This window comes from Athene cunicularia (assembly GCF_003259725.1).
Source record: "Athene cunicularia isolate RWA chromosome 1 unlocalized genomic scaffold, athCun1 chr1_part1, whole genome shotgun sequence".
NCBI classification, from domain to species: Eukaryota; Metazoa; Chordata; class Aves; order Strigiformes; family Strigidae; genus Athene; species Athene cunicularia.
This window is the reverse complement of record NW_020799091.1, coordinates 29,123,160-29,147,801: the sequence shown is the minus strand read 5'-3', so window position 1 is coordinate 29,147,801 and position 24,642 is coordinate 29,123,160. Positions and strand designations below refer to the sequence as shown.

Here is a 24,642-nt window from a genome sequence, read left to right as displayed (position 1 = left end):
CTTCAGTATATCCAAGTTCATAGAATCACTTTGGCTTGGAAGGGACCTTTAAAGGTTATCTAGTTCATCCCTCTGCCATGAGCAGGGACATCAACTAGATCAGGTTGCTCAGAGCCCTGTCCAACCTGACCTTGAATGTTTCCAGGGATTGTGCATCTCCCACCTCTCTGGGCAACCTGTGCCAGTGTTTCACCATCCTCATTGTAAAAAAATTTCTTGCTTATACCTAGTCTAAATCTACCCTCTTTTAGTTTAAAATCATTACGCCTTGTCCTGTTTCAGTAGATCCAGCTAAAAAGTCTGTCCTTGTCTTTCTTACAAACCCCCTTTAAGTACTGAAATGCTGCAAAAAGCTCTCCCTGGAGCCTTCTCCTCTCCATGCTGAACAGCCCCAACTTTCTCAGCATGTCCTCATGGGAGAGGTGCTCCAGCCTTCTGATCATTTTTGTGTCCCTCCTCTGGATCTGCTCAAGCAGTCCTTGTCTTTACTGTGCCGAAGGCCCCAGAGCTGGACACAGTACCCTGGATGGGGTCTCACTAGAGCTGAGTAGAGGGGCAGAATCACCTCCCTCCACCTGCTGGCCACACTTCTGTTGATGCAGCTCAGGTTAAGGTTGCCTTTCTGGGCTGCAAGTGTACATTGCTGGTTCTTGTCCAACTTTTCGTCCACCGGTGCCCCAAGTTTTCCCAGGGGTTGCCCTGATTCAGGTGCAGGACCTTGCACTTGGCCTTGTTGAGCCTCATGAGGTTCACATAGACCCACTTCTTGAGCTTGTCCAGGTCCCTCTGGATGACATCCCATCCCTCAGGTGTGTCAACCACACCACTCAGCTTGGAGTCATCTGCAAACTTGCTGAGGGTGCACTTGATCCTGCTATCTGTGTAATTGTTGAAGATATTAAATATTACTGGTCCCAAGTTAATAAAATGTTATTTATATTTTTTATCTAATTTTTGTCTAGACAATAAAGAATTTTTGTTCTGCTTCTTAAGAAGATTGGGTTTGTATTTCTTGGAAACACTGAAAAAATTCTTTAATGTCCACATCCTTTTTCCCACCCATGATACTTTAAAAGTTAAGAAGATTTTATATTTGAGATCATCTAACCTAGCTATGGATACAGCAGGTAGAATAAGGGTTACAGAATTGTAGTTTTTATATTGGAAATATAAGGAACTGGAGTTAAAGTAAGAATTTAAGTTTTAATGTGACTTTCGGGTAAGATCCAGGGAGGGAGAAGATTCTGTATTCTCATGCGTTGCCAGTAGGAATGTTGACAGCTCTGCCTATGAAAAATGTGGGATTTTCAAAGTGTCTGCGTTAAAAAGGCTGTGTTTTTCTTGTGACTGATGTATTTTAATGCATCTTTCTTACTACAGTTGTGAACAGGTGACTTAAAATATAAAAGCCATCTTCATTTGCCAGTCTCTTGTATTATTTTTGTACAAAAGCCAAAGTGGGTTTTTTTTGTTAGGGAGTTGCTTAATTTGACTCAATATTTTCACATACAAGGATTGCAATTCCACCATTTTATTGCTTTTAAAAGTTATTGTGTTTGTTACGTCATTTACGTTCTTTTGGTTGTTTACTTATGGATTGTAATCATTCTGATAATTAGAAGATTAGATGAATTAGGTTATTAAAACTCAAAATGGTTGACACAGTATAACACTTTTTCCCGGCAGGTTGATAACTGAGTTAAGAACTAAAGTAATAATTTCTTTGTTTGCTTGTAGAATTGTTCAGTTTCTGGAAACTGTCAAGCCAGCCTTAATGTTTATTATGCGATCTATTGTTTTTTTCCAGAGCTGCAATGAATAACATTCAGCAATTGATTATGATTTTAAACTCAGCAACTGATAAACCATCAGATACTCTCATCATATATTTTAATGTAAGTGGCTGGAAGGAAGCTTTTTGAAAGGTTGTGATAGTTTCGCTCAAGTGAAATGTACACCTAGAGATCTGACGCACATGGTTTGGGAACTCCTTTATGAACAACCATTTTTGAAGAAGTACATTTTAATTGGGACACTTTAATGAATCATTTCAGAAAACACTTCTATCTAACTGATGTGTACTGGAACCTTATATAACTTCTTAAATCTTTGTTACTACACTAAATATGAAATATTAATGTTAAATATTAAGGTTTATTTATGCATGTATAAGATGGAAAAAATAGAGATATAAAAGGGATAGAGATATAAAAGACATAAAAAGGGAGATAAAAAAGGAAGACAAAAGAAGAGAAGGAGGATATATGCACAGAGGATCTCCTGTGTCCACACTGAGCAACTTAATGTCTTTAAAGTTAGAAATATGATTAACATTGATGGTGCTATTTGCATATTAGTTGGGTTAGTTGCAGCTAGTTGCATGTGAGACATGAAGTTCTAGTTAGTGGAAATTGTTGAACATATACAACGGTTCTGTATTTAAATACTCCATTTCTGTTTATGCTAATGAGCTGATTGAGAGATGTTTCGAAGTGAAGCAGGGTTACTGTGTTTAAATCATTAAAATGTTTTTGAAGTAAAATGTACTTTCCTTCTCTTGCCCTCCTTTCTGTATTTTATTAGAATTGCACAGTGAACCCTAAGAATAGTATCCTGAAAAGAGTGGAAAGTCTTGGTCACATCTTCAAAAATAAATTTGCGGAAGCAGTTGGACAGGGATGTGCTGAAATTGGCTCACAGGTAACTAACATTTTGGTTGAGTATTACTTATTTGAACTCTGTTGGTACTAACTAACATGAGACTTGACATTGACTGTCCTTCAGTGCAGATCAGTAATGGTAAAGAGTAACAATATTTTCAGTGTGAGGAATGGACATGTATTTTTTTTGTAAAGCTCTATAAAGATAGAATTGAACAAATTATTCATAATATATAAGGAGCAATAGGAACTTGGTGGAAATATGCTGGAAATACTTTCACAAAGAATAGGAAAATTGCTGGGCAAAATACATTTAGTGAAACATAAATTTGCATTCATTAAGGCAACTGCCTAAAATGGCACAAGGTGACTCACTTCCTTATAAAATCAGTAGGCCAGCTGTGCTTTCTACAAGGATTTTGGAAAGCAAATCTAACCAAGTTTGTACTCAACAGTCTTCTGTCTGTCAACAGTCTTCTGGTTTTTTATCCTGTTAGCTGTGAATGAACATAAACTTGATTAATCAGTCTTCATGTGGTTGCAGTAGGCACAAACCATAGTAGCTTTTGAGGCCTCTCCAGTACTGTTGGCAAATGGAGCTGGGGACAATGATGACTTTACTGTGGCTTTTCCAAAAACCAGAATGTCCTGAATCATTAAAACATGAGAGTCTGCCTGTTGTAATCTGTTAAAACTTGTAATATTTTGAATTTATTTTTTTGACAGAGATATAAGCTTGGAGTACGGCTATATTACAGAGTAATGGAATCCATGTTGAAGTCGGTAAGTTTAGTACTGGTAGCTTAGTACTGGCATTGCATTTATAAATACTAAGAACATTCACAAATTTGTTTTTGATTTATACATTTCAGGAGGAAGAGCGCCTCTCTGTGCAGAATTTCAGGTATGTGCCCCTAACTTGTTATTAAAGTCTGCTAATTTAGTGTTGGGACAAGTATTAATAACTTTCTTCTTCCTTAGCAAACTTCTGAATGATAACATCTTCCACACATCTCTTCTGGCATGTGCTGTTGAGGTTGTCATGGCTACATATGGCAGTAAGTTGAATCTAAAGTGCTGAATAGCATTGTTATTTATTGGTAATTATTGTCATTTGTTCTAATACACAAAATATAGTAAATAGGAAAAAAAAAAAAAGCGCTGTCACAGAAACTTCTGAACAAGCAGTAGTTCAATAAATATAAAAAGGAGAAAATGTAGAATTGCAAGGATGTAGTACTCTTGATAATAATTTAGTCCATCTTCCCTGCAGGAAATGCTTCACAAAGTGATGGTACCAGTGCTGAAACAGACTTGTCTTTCCCATGGATTCTCAATGTCTTTGATTTAAAAGCTTTTGACTTCTACAAGGTGATTGAAAGCTTTATTAAAGCAGAGCCAAGCCTAACAAGGGAAATGATAAAGCATCTAGAACGCTGTGAGCATCGAATTATGGAGTCTCTTGCTTGGCAATCTGTAAGTAATGCTTTAAGGTAGTATTTGTCCGTGTATAATGTGCATATCTAAAAAAGGGAAATCACACCCAACTCTGTAAAGTATGTTGTGGTCTTGCTGAGATTTATTTCTAGAAAAATAAATTACAAGAGCAAAACAAGATTAGTTTTGGCATGTCTTCAGGCTTTGAAAAAAAAAAGAGGCATATAAGAAGTTGTTGACAGAGCTCTGCTGGGTTACGTGATTGAAAGCCAACATAATTTTACTAGTCTGGTGTGAATCATAAGGGTAATACCCTTAAACGGTATTTTGGTGCCAAAGACAAGGCAATAAATTCTATGTTTTTGTTTGTAAGTTAATTTTTATCCAGTTGCTATTCCCACTTGGCAATAGGGCCTTAGTTCTGTGCATCTGATATATTTGTCAATAGTACTTAAAATGTTGATTCACATTATCCTTTGTGCTTCACTCATTTTGGTATTTTCAAATGCCATTAAAATAAAATGCTGGGAGATTGGGTTGTTTTTCTAGGCTGGATTTCAGTTAATTAAACATTTTCTTGTGTGTTACTTTTAAACCAAAAATATGCTATTAATGCCACAAAACAGGACACTAATATAGACTGGTAATTTTGACCAGACACACATATACCAAGTGTTTAAGAACCCATCCCATATCTTACAGTTATGGGATGTTTAAAAAATATGATATGCCTTAGCTAATGGGATAGTTTAATCATGAGGTAGGTTTTCTCTTCAGAGTAATCTGCATTTGGTTTGTGTATGAGTTCAGAGTGAAAAGTTAACAGTCCTCTCATACAGGTGATACTTTACCAGGCTATGGGGATACACTGCTGGATTCAGGAAACATTGTTGTGCCTGAGCAGTGAGAGTCCCATCTGTGTTCAGGTTTTTCTAGCTCAGGAGGAGCATGCTGGCCTCAGGGTTGTATGGAAGCAAGTGCTATGCTTCAAGCTGAATCCAGTGGAACACCTTGTACCAACCAGCCCTTGCCTTGATTTTCCTTGCTGGCAGTCAGTGGACATATATAGCTCCCTGAATATGTGCTGTTATGAAGGTGATCTTTACCCTGGGGAGCCAAGACCTGTGTATTCAGCTCCATGCTCATCACCACAATACTATGTGCTGCAGGATTTCTGGTGCAGTGCTATAGCTGCTGTACCAGAGTGTAAGTTTTTCCCTCTGTAATGCTTTTGTGTATATGTTTGGTGTCCTGGGAAATGCACGTGGTCTCTCTGTTGCTGTATGAATTTCTTTGTGATTTTGCCGTTCTTTGAATAAGACTGCCTGAAAGCACTTGAGGCTGAGCCTTTTACCAGAGCCTACAGAAACAGGGAAAATGAGGTGGTATTTCAAGAGGCAGGCAGTATTTTAAGAAGCTTATAGGCATATAGAAAGTGCTTGTTTGAGAATTGTAACATTCAGAGGACAAAAGACAGAGGTGTGGATACCCAAGTTTGATTCTACAAGCAAGAAGTGGCTCCTGCTACCTTCTGCAAACTGGTTTAAAGTCAGTTTACTGATCAGCATTAAGACATCTGTCTACTAGTGTTCTACCCAGTAGTTCAAGCACCACATGCAGATAATCTGATTTGGACTTGACCCTTCAGACTGGGAAATGCAAAGCAATGTGTTTTCAAAAATCATGGGTGTAGTTGAAGGCTTTTGTGAAACAAATTATAATGTCAACAATAAGCACAGGATTATTTCAAGTTTTCTGAGTGTTCTGCTCGAATGTATTTTTAATGTATTGAATCTATCTTCTTGACTTGCTGGAGGTATATGTTTGGTACTGGTTTGGGGTGGCTTATGTAGCTGATTTGAGTGTTAATAGAATAGTTGAGTTGGAAGGGACCTAGAAATGATAATATAGTGCCAGTAAGATATGTGGAGTGGAACACAGTGGAGGGGCTAAAAAGAAATGTGCAGTGCATGTATCCAAGGGCCCTTCTGCTTCATTGGCCTGCGTGTCACATCTCACCTGGATATCCTCAAGTGCAGAACAGTGTGCAGTCTCCTGTTGTCGCTCACAACACTTCGAAAGTCAAAGGAAGCTGTGGCAGCCAGCTACAGGCAGTTGGAGCCTGTGTGCAGGCATCCTGTGATTCTGTACTGGCCTCCATTGCCTCCTCCAGCTGCCCATAAGGGAAAGGCTGTGAGTTGTATACAGTGGACTGCACAGTGATGGCTCAAGAGATTGAGAAGTAGTGAAATATTATCTATGCTGAAATGTCTTGCTGAGTCTCTGGGTCACTGCAGTGGACCTGAAGCCTTTACATTGTAAGGCTGCACATAGAAATGTAAAGTCATGAGTTCTCTAGTGCAAAAAATCCACCCATGTCTCACATCTAAATAATGGCTGATTTAGTCTCAAAAGTATAACTTATTAGCAACAGGAGAAAATACTTCTGTGGCTGACTTGCAAGGCTGTTGAAGTCATGTGTCCCCGAAAGGCTCAGCTGGTGAATAAAGGAGGGATTTACCATATTCTTCTGCAGTTCATTATGTGGATACTGTCTCCATGCTATGGTGTACAATGTTTACAAAGTGTCTCCTTAATTAGTAATTCCCTCAAGAAGGGGTAGGCAGTTAGAAAAGTGTAGTTCATACTAGTAAACATCTCTTACCTCCAAGCACTTGATAAAGGAGGAGAGAAAAGCCAGAAGACTTTGGCTTAGTCATAAAGAATATATCACTATAAGTGATTGCTTTGGGTTAATTGTAAACAAATTACCTGATAATCAAAAAAAAGATGGAATCTCAGGAAGGTTCAAGTTTCTTAATATGTTTCTAAGTATATGTTAAAGTGAAGAAAAATTAAGAAAATCATGGAATGAGTAAAACTTATGCAAAGAAATCCTAGCTTGGTAAATAAGAATAGAAACATTTGAAAAATATTAATTTAGAAACATGAGTAATGCAAGTCTAATTTTCCCCAATTATTTGCCGTGTATTTTTTTGTTCTTACCTTTCACCACAGGTAGTACATTTCATTACAAGGCTTGTCTGCTCTTTGGAAAGTCAGGTCTGTGTTTATGCAGTCTTTCCTCATTCTGACTGCTTTAGGAAGGCGGACTTCAATATGAGTTTTAAAGGGGCTGAGCAATTGAATACAGAATAGCTTGAATTTATTGTGACAAGTAAAACTACAGAGCTTTTGTAAGGAAAAACGCCTTGCATAATTTCTCCGAAGAAAAAATCTTAAGTGAATCTGACCTTTAGCTGACTTTGGAAGCTGTATCAAATTAATGTGAAGGATTCTGTTTCTTACTGGTATCTGAAGATAATATATCACTTCTTTGCTAGTCATTGTGAGTATGTTTATTGTTTTTGCATAGCTAGCTGATTTAGTCATATGTACTTTAGGAAGGAGATTAAACTTTTCTAGGTCATCCTTTCTTTTAATAAAAAAAGCATAGCCAGACAAAATAAAGGGTGGAAAAAAGTTGAAGGATCTTTTCAGTAATTTGTAGTTTTGAAAAGGGGCAAGTGTCCATACTGACTAAATAATGTGGAAAGTACCTCCTTTTCTTAAATCTTTATTGAGCCTGGAAGGGAGAAGCCTCATTTATCCACTCAAGTATGATTTATCAGTGAGATTATGATGCTTCCAGATGCAATTATGTCGAGATCAGTTTAGAATATGTTAATAATGCTGCATAATTTTTATTGGCAAAATAGAAATATACTGTACAGTATTATTTCTTTATGGTAGTACATGTGTGCTTCGTTTCACTACAGTATTTCGGGCACTATTTTAATTTTGTAACTTTAAATCAAGGGAACTGAAATTACTTTAGACTTTAAAATAAAGGTGCCTGTAGCCTTTGCTTCATTTTTATCATATTTCTAGAAATATAATTTAAACCCTGGCATAGTTAAAATCCCTTTCCTATGAAGGGGATAGCTTGTTACCTGCCAGCCAGGGAGTTCATGCTCAGCGTTTTCCATAATGCTGTCAAACTGATCTCTCCTGTGGCCAGCCAAAAAAGTAATTGTTTTGAATATCTTATATTAAGGTTGTGTGAACAAATTCCAGAATCTTTGATTTTCCCTTAGAGAAAGCTCTGTCAACTGCCTTGTCACATATTTGACTAAAGTGTTCTGCTTGCTGCAGTGCGTTAGGAAGAAACAAGGAAGAGCAGTTTTTCAGTGCAAGCAAATGAAGTACAAATTTTGTCAATTTTCAATCTATCTTAAGTGTGAAATATGTGTGATATCTGCAATGCATTTGTTTCTAGGAACAGGGTTATTTTGGTTTGGGGCTTTTTTTACTGTGTCTTTCAAGAAGTAAACACCTATGGAGTATCCATCTTTGTTATCTGTATCTGCAAAACAATCCAGTTGTATTTCCCTGCCTCTCAGCTTGTACTCTGCTTATAAACTGTGAGTGGGGAGAAACAAGCAAGGTGTTAGATGTTTGTCATACCACTGCTTAGAGAATGTGCTTCCTTCAAATGCCTTTTCACGTGTACAGTAAGTGAAGAGTGTGGAGTGTACACATGTTCCAAAGTGTCCCATTTGGCATACTTAAAATAGTTTTGACCATGCTACAAAATACTTTTTCTGCAAGCCAGTCTTTGGTGGGCCTGAAATGAGATGCATGAAGGCCTTCTGTTCTGTCAAGCTTCAGCTGCCCACTACTGGGGTAGTGAAAGGGTCTTGTTCTTCTGCACTGGAGTTGCAGACTAACCACAACCTTGTGCCAGCCCAGTAAGGCAAGTTAGAGATGGAAGCAGAGCCACGCTTTCTTGGTTAGCTCTACAGACATGAGAATGTTCTGTTGTTAATTCATCCACATGAGTACTAGCAGTCCAAGGGGTATTCCTTGTAGGACTGCAGTTTTAAAAGGTGATGTGGTAGCTTTTGATATTAACAGGATGAGAGGCAGCCGTGTCTCTTTCTACAATCCCACAACAGCCCAGAACAGAATGGGAAGGTGCACTGTGGCAGGCTAAAGGGAGTTCATTTGCAGTCTGATTTGGTCTGCTAGCTTCAACAGTGGTGTTGGTGTTTGTGTGTGGGATGAACAGAAGTTGAAGCAAAGCAGTGCATGGCATTACAGCTGTTGACACTGTAGCCTTTGACTGTATTGCTCTTAAACACTAATTAGGACAGTAAGTGTTAGTAGTTTTCAAAAGAAGGAACACCACTATGGATATGTGTTGCAATTTAGAGTTGTGTTGTGGTTTGGAGTTTTAATGACTGATGCAAGATAAAGATGGCTCTACAAGCTTACTTCTCATAAAATATCACCAGAAGTAGGGAAGTGTGCTTTGCTTTATATATAACTTCTTCCATGTAGCATCACCTGAACTGTGCTCCATAATACTTCTCCTTTATCAGCTCCTTCTCTTGGTTTCTATTGTCAATTTAACATTTGCAATGAAGTCTACAGTACTGTTTTATCACATATTGTTGATTTAACCTAACTCAATGTTTGCAATAAGTATTTGACAACTAACTAGTTAATGTTTATACTTGGATACCTCATCCCATACCAAAGACTTCTGTTAGTTTTAAATTATGCAGCTCACTGTGCCAGAAATGCCTTCTTGAGCAACACCATGTATTCCCAAAGAATATATATTATTGCATTAAAATGACAAACTCACTGAGCTGGAATAACAGCAAACTTACTTTGATTGTTCAGTAACGAGAAAAATATTAAGTAGGTATGTGTAAGATTTTCTTAAAAAGTGCTAGACAAATCCAGGTCAGGGTAAAGCTGTAGGAAATTACCTGTAAGCAGGTACTCCACAGCACTTTGGTATAGTACAAGCTTAACTGTACACTTTCCTCGTCTTTGATTGTCCAAGGACACAGTTACTGTGGTGCTCACCATACTTGAGCGTTTAGTGCCTGTTTCCTTGGATACAGTGTACAATTTCAAATTAGGTTTCTGTGCTCCTTGTAAGGAACAATTGAGCCATCTAAGAATGGGAGTTAGTATATTTTCTTGTAGTATGTATCCTTCTCAGTAGTGTTTTATATTTTATTTATATTTATGTCTGAAGTCCTACACCTCTTTGGAGGTAGGTGTCTCCAAGCAGCAAGAAGTCCTCTCTTTGATTTTGACATCTTAAATCATTCCTTTTAAAACTGGAATAAGTAGGAATGGTCATACTGTCAACATTTTATACAGTAGGTTACTGGATAAATCGTTTACTGTTATATTAGAAAAATGCCTTTCAAACCTTGTTGATAGGCAGCCAAGTTAAGGTCAGGCAGCCAGGACCAGGTATTGGGGCTGTGTCTGTGCTACTGGCCTCAAAGAGACAATAGTTTGGGTTTGAGTATCACCCCACAGTCATCAGTGGTGTTTCATTGGCAACATGTTCCCTGCCATGTTTTCTCATTTTTCAGCACTCCTCTGGACAATGCCTAGGCAAGATTTGGGCCATAATGCAGCTCAGGGGCTATTTTCAACTGCTGGTATGGATTAGAAGTGGAGAAAGTTTAGCTGTGTGGGCGCAAGCTGTGCTTTGCCACTTGCCCTCAAGGCCTTAGGACAGGCCATGGCTTGTTGTGTTGCCTACTACAGACACAGTCGTGGGCTCAACCACACGAGTGACTTCAGCACTGGCAAATGAATCACATGTTCTCTTACTCTCTCCTCTAGGCTCCAGGAGTCGTACGTGTTTCTGCACAGCAGCCGGTTTCTCTTAGAAAAGCTAGCATATCTCAGACATACTGCTTTCATGCCTACTATATTTTGCATTTCCTTAGATACAGGAATGCCTAATTTGTGAATGAGGGACAGCCTTAGGCACAGAAAAAATCCTTGGCTTAACCAGAATGATATTTGCAAGTACGCTCACTGGAAGGATATGAACCACCTAGGGCACTGATGTAAAGACAGGCACCTCAGGAACTGCAGGCATCAGATTGCTCTTGCAGACATCACCCATCTCCTGTGATCATCTGGATTTTAGGCACCTAGTATCCTGTCTCAGTGTGGAGGTTGTTGTGGACAGTGATTTAAAATGTGGAATTTTTATAGGGTTTTTCTTAGGGGAAAAAGTGTGCTAAGGGTCACCAAATTATGACATTTCCCGTGCTTGGCATGCTCCTTTCAAAAAAAGTTATGTTAGGGTGCTGCTTTAACCTTAAAAAAGGAACTGAAAATTGATTTGAGGTTTTCTGTCTGTACGTACTAAATATATTTCTGCTTGCATCATGAGTGTGTTCTAGAAGCATGTGCAATGAGAGAGAGGTCACTGCCACCACTGCTGCTTGGCATGATAGTGCTAAAGGATCATACTGGTTCTGCTGTATATGCTTTTTTTTTTTTTTTTTTTTTTTTTTTTTCCTTAGAGGTAATGAATTAGCTCTGACACTTCAGTTGTCACAGCTGTGGCTGGAAAGCCTTCTATGATTTTGCTTTTATCATACAAGTTACATTCTTAGAAATCTGTAGGATGGTTACTTTTTGGGCATTTGTAAATATATAATATCATACAAATATATATATATATGTTTATATGCTTTTTTTAGTTTGATCACATATATACACATACTTTTTAATAAATACATAAATAAAATATGTAAGAGTGTTTCTCCCAATGCCTTTCTAGTACTTCTGAAGAGTTTCCTTTTATAGAAATGGTGCTGTGCTTTTTGAGACTTGAAACATTTATCTGCCTGAGCAGCTGAAGGCAAATTGAAAAACAAGGAAGAATACCAAATGATAGTCTTCACTGTCTGCACCATCACTTTGAAAATCTTCCCTGCCACTCCTATTTATCGTGAAGATGACTCAAGCTGTTATTCATGCTTGGGTGTTAACCATCCGAGCAAATCCTCCAGGCTACTGGAAGAGAAACCAGAACACATAAGTCAAGGTCCTGTGTTTCCTGCTTTTGTCTGTGTTGGCAATGTGTTCACTTCTTGGTAGGCGCTCACCAAGTGTGCAAAACGCCCACTAGGGTTGTAAGATATTGGTTACATTAGCACAGTATTAATGGATTTATCTGTTGCAGGTATACCAAGTCAGCCCAACCTTTAAGATGCTGTTTTGATTCAAGTACAAACATGACTAAAGGGATTACCTAAGAGACGGCAACTATGTGGAGTTTTCATTCTGTGAAACATCGATGCCATGCTTGATTAAGGATTTACGTTTTTCTCCTTCATCTACTGGTTCAAAGTATAGAGTTTCTCTTATTAGAGGGATATGAGTCCTACATTGTTAAGACTTCTATAACTTAGGTATTTAGGCTCCCTCTATATTTGTGACAGAGCTGCCATTCCAGAAAGAAATTCATTCTATTTGGCTTAAATGGGTATTTTATAATGGGATTATTCACTTTCTGAAGGTACTTCTTTCCACTGACTGTAGAGAGAATCTGTCTCAATGACAAACCTAAATTAGATGTATAATGTTGGTCTGTTAAGGTTAGAAGAAGTGAATCTTAATGCTTAATATTAGTTTTCATAACTGCATTTGCCCCTTCCTTTCAGCATTATGGGGACATTAGCATGAGGTAATTTCTTAATTATGCCTAGTTTTGCTTTAGGTGGCTACTTGTGCTATATATCTCACCTATATATAGTCACAATTACAGTTTCTGTTCATGTGGAGGTCATCTGCTGTTACTGGTATGGCTGCAGAAGCAGAGGGTATGTCATAATCTCTCCGGCTGTAGATTTACAGCTGTGATAGGGTTTTGTAGCCTGTGCTTAGTGGAGCTTGCAGCTCTGTTGGTGAAGTGTAAATGTGTTTTTCCTGTGTTTATGCTGGTTCCAAGTATAGTTAGCCACAAAAGTAACACTTGGTTAACATGATACACAATTTTTTAGTTTTTTTTTTTTTTCCTTAAGGTTGACCTAATTATTAGTAACATTTTAATAAATAATAGTGAAATAGTTTTCTGGGAATCCTTGCTTTTCAAGGTTGTTTTTTTTTATATTGTCCAATTTTTTTGGTGATCATACCATGGCTGTGGGACTTTTCATTTGGGTCCTACTTTGTTGTTTGAACTTCAACTTTTCATCCTGCAGCCTTGCAGTATCTGTATTTGCAGTACTTTGTAGGAACTTGTAATCTGCATTGCAAGTACTTTGTAGGAACGTTTAAAGGTTGCCCATGAGAGAGAAATATATTAGAATTCAGAGGGATATTCTTGCAGTTCTTTAATTTTGTAAACTCTTTCTGAGTTGGAGCAAATTTGATGTGGCTGTCTCCTTAAATATAAAAGTAGATAATGCTTGGGATAATTTTGAGGCCATATCCCTGCTGCTACTTACTTGGATGAGATTATGCTCTCTAACTTTGTAGCTTTCCAAATCTTTGTAGTGAAACAAAACTGGTGAAATGGGTAGAGTGAAGTTTTGTTTTGGGGCTTTTTTGTGGTTTTGGTCTTGCTTATTTTTATCTGAGCCATAGTCCCAAATAACTGTCACAAGATTTTATTATGCTTTCTAGCCTTATTGCTGTGTTATTTGAGCCATTCCATAGCTAATTTTTCTACAGAAGATAGAATTAGCTTCTGTTAGGAAGCAAAATTGGTGCCAAACAAACATTCTAACATGGAGGTTCTTCTCAGCTATATGCTCAGTTTTCAAGCTCTTAAGGAGATAACAGTATCTTGTCAAACTCATACTATCAAATTACATGTCATCGGTTGCAGGTTTTTGTCTCTGCTTGCGACGTTTTAAGTTACTGCATGCTTAAATGTATGGGGGGAGTTGTTGTGTTGTTTGTTGTTTTGGGTTTGTTGGGGTTTTTTTTAGGCCAAATAAGTGCTTTTGTGCCTGCTTTTATACTGTATAAAGGTATGATATTTCAGTTATACATTTGGGTCACTGAGAGTATGCCTTACTTTCCAGTAATAAAAAGTCTATGTCAGGGATGAGGATACCCCTGTTTACAACTGTTGAGTAGGCATAGTGTTCACTGTTGTCCAGAAAGGTAATCCCTCTAGGTTTTGTTCAAGCTTTTCATTTGGGTTGGGTTTGCTTGACAGAATGGGTTAGGTGCGGGCTGGTGCGTGCCTACGGTACAACTGAGTGCTGTGCCACTAACGTCTGGACCTGTGTGCATGATGTTCTCCTGAACCCCTGAACAGAGACTTCAGGCTTGCCCAGTTAGACTGTACCTAGTCTGAATTTGGCTTGGGCAAGCACCTGAACCGTCATCAGACTGTCCTTCCCATTCAGGAGTTAGCCTGCCCAGAACAGAGCTTGTGCTTGGCATGTTCTGTCTGTGCCTCTTGCCCCTTCCAGCAGCTCGAGGAACTTGCAGATCTTACCTGGACAGAAATAGCTGTTGGTTGGGGTTTTTTTTTTTGCGATTACCTGCCCACAGGAACATATGAAACACAATGTGAGTATGCAGTACATATAGTAAAGTTTCTTTCACGTGTTAAAAAATGTTAAATAACTTAAACAAGGAGACCAAGAGTTTTCAGATTTGGTTTCATTAATGAAAGATATTTTTGTTAGGACTGAAAAGGCACATGTTTTGGTACTTGCTTCACCAACGGTATTGTCTGGGTTTTTTGTGTTGTTCTGCTATATACTTAACAAATATCTCCATTAAGAAATATTTGCAATGCTGTGGGTCCTTCTTTCATTACTTCATAAAAACATCAAAGTTTTATTATAGATGCCTCCAACTTTAATCAAGTTCTTGATGCTGTGATGAATAGTACATTTTTTGTAATCCGGTATCACTCCTTAGTGACCAGGAGTGTTATCAGGATTTTTACATTAATAATTGCTTTTAGAAAGTGCTTACCAGGACAAACTTCCAAAAATTAATAGATCCAATGTTGCATAATTCTACAGAAGGTTGAAGGCTTGCAACTACTGTGTACAATTTACCCTTTCATAAAGCATCAATTTTTGCAGAATTCATCTGAAAAAACAGAAGTGTTAACATAGCAACAGTTGTTTTCATGTGAGATAGGTTTAATATTATTCCCAAGATAATGACATTAATTTTGGGTGCCCTCTGTTATTAGCATTGCTATTTAAGAATTTTTTACTTTAAGGCAGCAACTCACTGTTTAAAAAGATGGAGATAGAGCAAATCTTAAAGCTCTGTGTGTGTAAAAATATTCTTTTATCTCTTCATAAAGAAGTGGGAACTTCTTGTTAGAGACTTGCCTTTATAATTGCTTATGGTTTGGTTCTCATGTTTAAACTGTAGAAAATTTACTTCTTTTTTAGTGCAGGACAGCATTTATTTTTGAATAACTAGAGTGAACAGACTGTTAAATAGTAAAAATAATTTTAAATCTAAATTGTCAGTTCTGGAATCTTTAGTTTTCAACAAAATAGCAAGTTTTGTAGAAGATAAAATTATGTGTACAGGGTTCTTTTTGCTTGTTTTAATTTTGTGGTAAATTCAGTTTCCTTACAGGGAAAAATTAGACTTGCTTTATAAGCAATTGTGTAACAGGAACTGGATGGAGGGAGGTGATAAATACAAAAGGCTTCAGTGTCAAAGCAGAGGCTTAGAACAAACTACTTCATCCAACTTCTTGCAGAAGTATTAGGCTCTGCAGGTGTGGCTTTCTGAATTTGCATTCATCTTTAATGAGCTCTATTGAGTAGTTTCTGAAAATGTGCTAATTCAGTGATTGTCAGTTGTATTTATAGAATTTTTTCAGCACTGTAATTGGATAATAGATGCAGTCCAGGTATTTACAGCTTCTAGATTTAGAATCATCCTGACTTACATTTTGCCTTAGCTTTTGAAATGTATCCTACTTCATTTTGTCAGTGATGCTCAAATGCCAGTAACCCTGAGGTATAAACGATAATAGTCTAGCAAAAATGGGATCTTGTCAGGATTTACAGGTCTGCCCAGGTGCAGGCACCTTATAATACTACATTTACTTCTGGAAAACTATGAGCAAATCACTCTTCATGGATAAAAATCCTAGAAAATAACTTGTAAGAATAAATAATGCTAGAGGATGCTATGCTCAAGTGGGGTTTTCAAAATCAACAGTCTCAAAGTGAACCTTGCTGTAATTTTATCTGAGTTCTTCTGAAAATCTCATCTTTGGCAATGATGCTGGTTGAAATTAAAAATGAAAATCACTTTCTCATTTGCAAGAGATTATGGAAGACTGTATAATCAGGAGTGATATGGAAAGGCTGAATGGCAATCAAATGCTCCTTGCCTCTTGCAGAAGAAATGAGGAGGCAGTAATGAAACAAATGAATTTGAAACAGAAGGTTTGGTTCTTTTAGTTTTGTCACACACACAGACACACACACAATATGAACTTTTTACTGCAGAATGCTGTGAATGTTAAAAAGTTTACATGAGTTCAGAGGGAAACAGGACAAGCTCACAAAAGATAAATTTTTAGTGTTCCTGAACACACAAACACAATCTGACAAGGAAAGTCCCGAGATGTAACTGGTGAAGTGGGACAGCACCTGGATGGGAGAAAGCCTTGTGTTATGCTTCTCCTACTGTTATCTTCTTTCCCAGGTATCCAGTCTCTGCCACTGTTGGAGACAGGATTGTAGATTAGCTGAGTGTTTGGGGTCTGATCCAGTATAGCCATTCATATCTTCTACCTGATCTCGTGAGCTTTTTTTCAGTCTTTGCATTTCTGTGACTGAGGTTACTTTTTTAGAAATAGAAGTTTGGAGGTTGATTTCTTACTTGACTGAGGTATCGTCTATGGCTTTTTAAATATTTTTCATCTAAAAGTGCTTAAAAAGATGTATTTGTCTTGGTATTTCTTTAAATGTCAAAGACATATATACTGAGTGAAACAAACTTTGACTTGCATTCTGTTCCTGAGGAAGGCAGAAATTTAAATTTCCAGATGAATATAGAAAGTGTGAAATGGGAAATATTTTGCAAGTAATGACATGCTGAGGTAAATCAGAGGTGTCGATAGAAAGTTTGTTTCTTTTTCCTTGTCTTTTGAAACTGCTGGTTAATTATCTAGTTACCAGCGGCTGCCTGCCTTGGTTTATATCAAAAAATGCTTGGAATCAACTGAATTTTCACTGCTTTTATTTTTATGGTAAGTGTGCAATACCTGCACTCTGTAGATGAAGAAACCAGACTACAAAGAACAAATTTGTAAGTTTTGATCCTGAAACTGAACTCGTACCCGCCCCTGCATAGGCATACAAGTAAAGGAAGTATGCAGATGCAGCACTTTTAGGAAGTACCGGATGCAGCACATTCAGATGCTCAAGAGCTCTGACAATATAAGCTTTTTTTAATTTGAGATGCCTAGGCATGATTTGGAGTGTAACTCCTCATGTAGATTAAAATTTTGGCATAAACTCTTACCTGAGAGACAGAAGAGTTGGTATCAGAGGGAGGAGCGGAGGGATGGAGTGCAGCTGTTCAGGAATGTACGTTGCTTCATCCACAGCTGTCCAGGATAATCTTGTTGCAGAACTGGAAAAGGTGGAGAAAAACTCATCCAGTCCTGAATAGCTGGTAGCTTGGCTTTATATCAGCTTGTTGTGGGAGGTACAGGTTCACTCCCCCTGAATCAGATCAGGAATTTCTCAAGTAATGGTCAGATTCTTTAAGTTACAGATGCTGCTTTTTTTGGCTGGGTTGTTTTTTTTTTTTGCTTGTTTGTTTCTTCCCCGTGGAAAGAGCGAACTATGTTTAATAATAAAAAATACTAAGCTTCCTCAAACAGTTTCAAGATATCAAGCTATTGTACTGTGTTGCATTATGCTGTAGCAAAAAGGAGAAGCTGCTGCCCTGGAGAGTGAGTGCAAGGCATAAAGAGCTACTCTTCATGCTTCCCCAGGCTCTTTGAGCTAATACACCAAGGAAAATCTGGTTTGAAGGGGACTACCCATACATGTGACTTGATTTGTTTGTTCTGCTTTTAAGTCAGTGATTTTAAAATTTTTTTTCCCTGCAGTTTTGTAATCTCAGAAAGAGCAGCAGCTCTTTACTAGGGTGAGGCTCCAGGGTGCTCGCTGCTGTAATGCAGAGAGGCCTTGCTGAACAAGTCAGTCAACCAGCTAACAGCTTTGCCAGGCTCAGGGAGACTAGTAGCCTAGAAACATAGCCCAGCAGTGACATTAAGGGCTTTAGTCCCAAAGCCTTTGGAGGGAGCCTAGTATTAAATGGGCTCTTTAGAGAGAGATGCATTGAGATCTGAGTGTGTATCTGGCTTTTGAACTTTGGATTTGTCAGTGGCATATGGAAAATGTACAGAATTTTCTAGTCTAAATCTAAAGTGCAAACTCATTTTAACTCACTTCTTATTCTTGACTTCATTTTTGGGGGGGAGGAAAAACCGACACTTAATACTTGCTGTTACCTTTAAAATATTTATTTAATTTTACAGCAATGTTAAATTATTTTTGAGGAAAATATATACAGTGTTCTAATAGCTGGGAAACATACATAGCAGGATGTTTTAAAGCACTTTAGTCTATATATTCCTGTTTGTAACAGTTATATACATAGATTTCTCCTTTTTGACTTCTCAAAGTATCTCAGTTAATTTTGCCAGCATGTAGACTCAGGTAATTTATTTTTATACTTTATAAAGTTTGCAAGAAAATATAATTTGAAATTTTAAATGCTCATGATAAAATATTTCTAGGCCACAAAGATTGAACGGAAGTTTCACTCTAAAAATTACTGCGTCTTGAATTTCTTTATGGGACACCAGATAGTTTCCTAGAAGAAATATTTGTGTTGATGCACATGCTCATTTCTAGTTAACAGAGCTCCTGCTTTTCTAAGAAACTACTACTTTGAGATTGAATTACCTTATTTAGAGGATGTTATGCTGAGTTGAAGAACTTCTCACAAAATAGTTTAATAAAGTGGTACTACTGTACCTAAAACACAACTTCAGTCAAGAGAGGTTATTTTGTTATAGTTACACAGACATCTGAGACAGAGGTGAGAAGAAAAACCAGTTTATCTGAGTTGTTTCCAGATGCCCTAAACTACCAGAGGATTTAATTGCTTTATGGGGGCCAGGCTTGTGGAGAGAGCATATGTTTTATCAGATAAACTTGGGAGAAACTAAGTCGTTGGAGCCCATTGTTTGAAGCCTCCTGTGAATGTAATGGTCCTTAAGAAGGAAGGCGTTGGGAGAAAGACAGGAGGGAGGAGTAAGGTAGAGAAGAGGAAACTCCAGAGCACGAACAGTAGCTGAAGTGATATGATCAGTATGGTGCTGTTTTCCTCAACAAGTGGATCCTGCAGTGTAAACCAGGTAGTTTCATCCCTGTTCTCAGTAACTTGGAAACAGGTATCATTATTAAAAATGAGCAATTACTTCAACTTCAGAAAAAAAACCCACTTACTTTTGTTTGTGTTTGACTTGACAGGCAAGTCTTTGGACTTTGGTTAACCTAATCCAAAACCGAAAGTTCATTTCTAACATACAACCTGTCAGAACAGACATTTGACATAAATTCTTAAAATATTTTTTCTGTGTACTATTATGCTTAACACTTCTACAGTCTTATAAACTTTTCTGATGTGAAGGAAGCGTAATATTTACATATCAGAATATATTTCCACAGCTGAAGAAATGTGCAGGCTTCTAATTCCAGTTTAGTCCCAGTAGTCTTTTAATACAGTTTATATTGTAGAGTCACTGTCAAATATTTTCATTTTTATAGTCTGAAGGCTGTGTTGAATGAAGTTTTCTGAAACTGGCCTTTCAGAGAATCTGATGTCCTGTGGTCTAGGGGACCTGTTCTTTTTTATTGAATTTTGAATTGTATCTGATGTAAAGTAATAGACTATAGGGTCAAAACAGCAGTTTGAAACGGCAATGCACAGAGTGACGGGGTACATAGTCCTGACTGCAGTTACCACTGAACAGTTAATCCAGGTCTGTGTTCTCATAAGGGAGTAAAGTATTAAGGTAACATTATAAGGCACAAAGCAGAAGCAGAATATCACCAAATGGACAAAAATCATTTTGAGTACCTTTTTCTTGCTTAATTTATTCCGACTTAACGTAAGCGGTTTATTCAAAGTCCGTAAGACCATAGTAGAGCAGGTCACGTTCAAGATGAGTGGAATAAAAAACCCAACTATTTCAATGAAGATAACAATCCGGGATAGGTAGGTCTTCCATGTGTCCTCTGAAAAGTTTTCAAAACATGTTCTTTGTTCAGTATTATTACGGCGGTTTGTAGACTGAAAAAAGCTTGCTGGTGTGCTGCCCGCTAACACAGTTATCCACACTGCAGTGCAGACAATTTTTGCATTCCTTTTGGTTCGGAGAGTCTTAGATCGGAAGGGGTGTACTATAGCTAAAAATCGATCTACGCTTATGCAAGTCAGAAATAAAATGCTCCCATACATATTTGTATAAAAGAGGGTGACAGAAATCTTGCAGAGAATGTCTCCAAATGGCCAGTTTCTTGCTACAAAGTAATAAATCCTGAAGGGTAATGTAAACACAAAAAGCAGATCTGATATTGCTAAATTAAGCATGTAAGTTGTAGTCTCGTTTTGTACTTTTAGTGTACAAGTAAAAATGTAGATAGCAACACAGTTTGCTATGAGGCCAAGAACAAACACCATACTAAAGATACACCCATATAAAGTATATTTAAAGGAGTCCTCAGTGGAACAATTAGAGCTTACCATTATAATGGTATATTTAAAAGTCCTGTGATTTGGAGGTTTCTCTGGTATTTTTATTGCAACTTTTTTTTTCTGAATTCCAGAAGAACTGTGTGCTTTGCTAAGTTTGTTGCACTGTAAACCTTCAGAGAAGAAACACAAGCTCCGTAGCAGGGGTGTACATATCCAGCAGTATTCACCAGGAGGTCACTTCTCTTCCAAGTGCTATTTGTAATCACATAGCCGGTCTTCGAAAGTCAAAAACCGTTTCATTTGTGGCAGATGAGGTCATCCCAAAGCTTGCTTAGTTCCATTTTCCCCCTCGATTTGATGAAGCCGTTGTAGAACTTTCTGCCTTGTTCTTGGGTGCGGGTCGTGGTGGCGAAGTCTCGTCCATCCAAATGTGCGGGGACCATATGCTCTCGAAAACGATTTCCTGAGCGCAGTGAAGTGTCGGCACTTGCGTTTCTCGCTCAGCCTTCTTTCTGTAAAACGAGCTTTCCGGCTCCTCGGAGCGAGCACTGGCTCGCTGGCTGGCCCCACGGGGCGGGAAGCAAGCTGAAGCTGCTTGCGAGGGCAGAAAATGAAATTCCAGAGCGTGTTTGTGCCTGCAGAGCACAGCCCTGGCGTCCTGCGCCCCAGCAGCCTCTCGCCAGCCCGGCTCCTTCTGGAGAGAAGAGGAGAGAAAAGAGCTCAGGCAATTTGTAACGTGACATCACAGGAAGAAGAGGTCGGACTCTCTGAAGAATGGTTTCAATTCAGTTTGTTTGCTTTCCTCTAATCTGATAATGGTTCTGCTAGGACAGTACCTTGCAGGCTGCAAATGGTCACCGGCAGAGTGCTGCTGCTGCAGCTGCAGCCTCCTGTTAACTCTTTCCGCACTCCCTGAAAGGTCCTTTGTCAATGTGGCTGGAGTCTGAAAGCTTCATTGCAAAATCTTTTTTTTTTTCACTTATGAGAAGGCTTTTCAGTGTCTGAATAACTTTCGCATAACTTTAAAATTCCTGGCGATTTTTTTGAGATCATAGTAATTGTAGGATTTTGTATTTTATGTAGGACTGAATTAACGTTACATTTTTTTGATAGGTATCTTTGCTTGTGATAGCTAACATGTTAATTACAAGAAATCAACTGAACAGTTTTGTCTTGATTCCGTCAGTACACCATTACAAACCGCAGGAGGGACAAATAACATTGATAGGTAATTCAGTAATTTCAACAAATAATTACTGAGAGCATTAAATATTATGAACCTCTGGGTTGCTTTAGAATGTTCCTAGGACTGAGATATGTTGCAATGGGAGGAGAAGTTTTTAATATGTTCCATATTAAAAAGCATATCCCAAACTATTTCTAGTCAGAAAGGTGATTTGTTTAAAAAAAAAAAAAAAAAAAAAATTTTTTAAAATTCTGTGGTACAGAAAGCATTTTTTTCAATATGTAATCACAGAATTAATATACTAAAATAAATCCTGTGCTACGCAATAATTTCTGAAAATTTAAAGGGGGCCAGTTACCACATATGCACAAAATACTCCCATTAGTCACTGATTAATGAAATGAAAACATGTTGTAACTAATTAAATTGTTAAGTAAATATTAAAAAAAGCAACTCTTATTGCCTTTAGGGGCAGATATGAGATAAATCTCAGTTTAGACAGACTCATTTATTTAACAACAGCTTGGATAGACTCACTTCTGGCATCAAAACCAGTCTATTTCTAAGTCTTAGAATAACAAATCTCTTAATATCTGGCTGGGTGGCATGGTTCTTTTGAACTAGATTTTAATCAGCTGTACTTGAGCAAGGCTCTGGGCAAAACCTTTCTAGTCTTGCTGTAAAGAGGAGTAAATAATAGCACTTCACAGGGGTTTTGGCATAGTTTCTTAATGTAAGGTATGTCAGACAAATTCAGGAACATGCAAAAATGGGTTTTGCTTAGTTTATTTCAAGTTTTTTTGGTAAGTTTTGTCTGTGAAATGCTTTCACCTTGATTTTTAAGGTGAAATCAAGCAGTTTCACTTCAGTAGGCTGTAACCACAAGAAAACTTTTTGACTACTTTTGAAGTTCATTCTTAACTATAAAGTATAGTGCATTTTCCACTACTAAGCGAGAAATGAAAATGTGAGCTTGGCAGAGTCTCTTGTATGTCCAACTTAGCTTGTACCTTAGCATAAAGTTGCCTTACCTGACTTTCCTCACAAAAGCAGTTGTCACATGTGGTTAAGTTTTGTTTCTATTCTCAGCAGCCTTGCACAGTGAAAGGGAACTTCTGCAAGAGCACTGGGCTGTGGGAACTCTGAGCTCAGTTTTCCTGCTCCACCTTTTGCACAGGAAAACTGTGTGGGGCAGGCTCAGTTACTGGAATGAAAACCCCTGAAGTACAGAAATTTGACGTCACATGTCAAAACCTCAAGCGATAATTCTCATTTAGAGAGAGAAACTAATGGAAATGCATATGTGTCTCTTGCTAGTACTTGATTTTCCGTTTGGACAAAGGTGTGTGTGCACAGACAGGGTGGGGATGGCTTGACCTGGTGCATTGTCCATTTTGCCATGGTAAATGTGCTTCAGAGCAATAGTGAAGGTGCATCCTCAGCCTTCAGTTCATCTGTCTGAGCCGCTGTCATGCTGTGGCCCACGTCGTTGCTCCTGTTATGAACGTGGGCACTACTGAGCTGTATTTTAAGGGCTTGGGTATATGCTTCTGTTGTCTTTGGGACTTTCTCTTGCCCCTGCACCTTTTTGGTGCAAAACAGTATATGTACTTTGCACTAACTGAAGAGCTAACTGACATTTGTATACTTCCAGAAATAGCATTCAGCTACAGGGAAATAGCATCTCCACCTGTGGAAGAAAATTTGAAAACCCTGAATTAACAGGTTTTTACTTCATACCATGTTTTGGTGAGGAGGTATGATTGAGCTGGCAGTCTGAGTGATTTTGGTGTAAAAGCGTGAATGGCAAAGGTGAATTGCATACCCATTTTCTTGATTTAGATGTGGCTGATTGTTACCAAGCAGCGTTTTAATTTGTGTGAGCTTCTCCAATCGGATGAACCCGCATTAGCGCATCAGGAGCCGTGGGAGTCAAGAGCAGCCTCCCTTCTGGCGGGGCTCCAGAGCAAGCAGGGAGGAAACTTCATCGCACGCATCACACGTGTTGTGTGTTCCTCTGGTGTTACCCTGCTATTCAGTGCTGGTATCAAGCAGAAGTTATAGATAAAGGTGAAATGCATTTTGAACTTGTCTTGTGTACTGCGTATAGCCTGGCACTGATGCTACTAAAGCTCTTACTTTAGCGGAAAAGTTGGATCATGCTTCAAGATGTTGGGCTCTGTGCTGTTAGATTCGGAAAAGCCTTCAGTAAGCCCCAATGCTTTCAAAAATAAAAAAAGTGTTTATCAGTTGTTATGGAGGAAGAATTGATGTGGTAATGACCTTGCTTAAGCTCCTTCACCATGGACATATTTTCCTTTGGGATGGGGAGGAGGGTTAGGCAGGAGGAAGCAGCTGCAGGGTGGGCCCTGGATGCTGAGGGGTTCTTTTCTCCAAAGGAAACAATGCTGCCACTGCGGGGAGATGCATATGTAAGTGCTGTCTGCCTTTCTGCATCAGAGATGGGAATGAGTTAGGACCTGTCATTTATTGCTAGTGCTAGTTGAGCAAAGACGGCATTTCCACCACAGGCTTCCTGGGGCTCTTGAAGAGGCATTGACGGCAGGGTGAGCATTGGGCTCCTTAAAGCTAAGTGCTGATGAGATGCTTGAAATCATCTCTCACTTCAGCAGTGAACAGATTTCGTACACTTTGTTAGTCAGTTTACCACTTAACTCTGCTTATATGAGTTTTGATACTGGTTTAGATATTTAGGACTCTTTACACCCTTGAACAATTTTTGATTTGTGTGGCAAATTAAAATTTGTGTGTAACGCTATTCCAGCGTTA

General features: G+C 38.3%; 2 protein-coding genes across 2 annotated transcripts in view; one reads left to right on the top strand and one right to left on the bottom strand.

Moving 5' to 3' along the window:
* The window catches only part of RB1 (RB transcriptional corepressor 1), an 89,087-nt gene that overhangs the window by 35,551 nt on the left and 28,894 nt on the right, over nucleotides 1–24,642 (top strand). Inside the window, exons 13-18 of the mRNA XM_026864941.1 lie at nucleotides 1,808–1,895; nucleotides 2,584–2,700; nucleotides 3,387–3,443; nucleotides 3,533–3,564; nucleotides 3,642–3,718; nucleotides 3,934–4,136. Of these exons, the coding sequence (XP_026720742.1) occupies nucleotides 1,808–1,895; nucleotides 2,584–2,700; nucleotides 3,387–3,443; nucleotides 3,533–3,564; nucleotides 3,642–3,718; nucleotides 3,934–4,136 (574 nt within the window). The remainder of the gene's footprint in view (nucleotides 1–1,807; nucleotides 1,896–2,583; nucleotides 2,701–3,386; nucleotides 3,444–3,532; nucleotides 3,565–3,641; nucleotides 3,719–3,933; nucleotides 4,137–24,642) is intronic.
* LPAR6 (lysophosphatidic acid receptor 6) lies at nucleotides 18,442–21,344 on the bottom strand. Its single transcript, XM_026861223.1, has one exon. The coding sequence runs from the start codon at nucleotides 20,715–20,717 to the stop codon at nucleotides 19,695–19,697; it is 1,023 nt and encodes a 340-aa protein (XP_026717024.1). The 5' UTR covers nucleotides 20,718–21,344; the 3' UTR covers nucleotides 18,442–19,694.

Coding starts and splice junctions, on each gene's coding strand:
- LPAR6 (XM_026861223.1), bottom strand. CDS start 20,717: ATGGTAAGCTCTAATTGTTCCACTGAGGACTCCTTTAAATATACTTTA.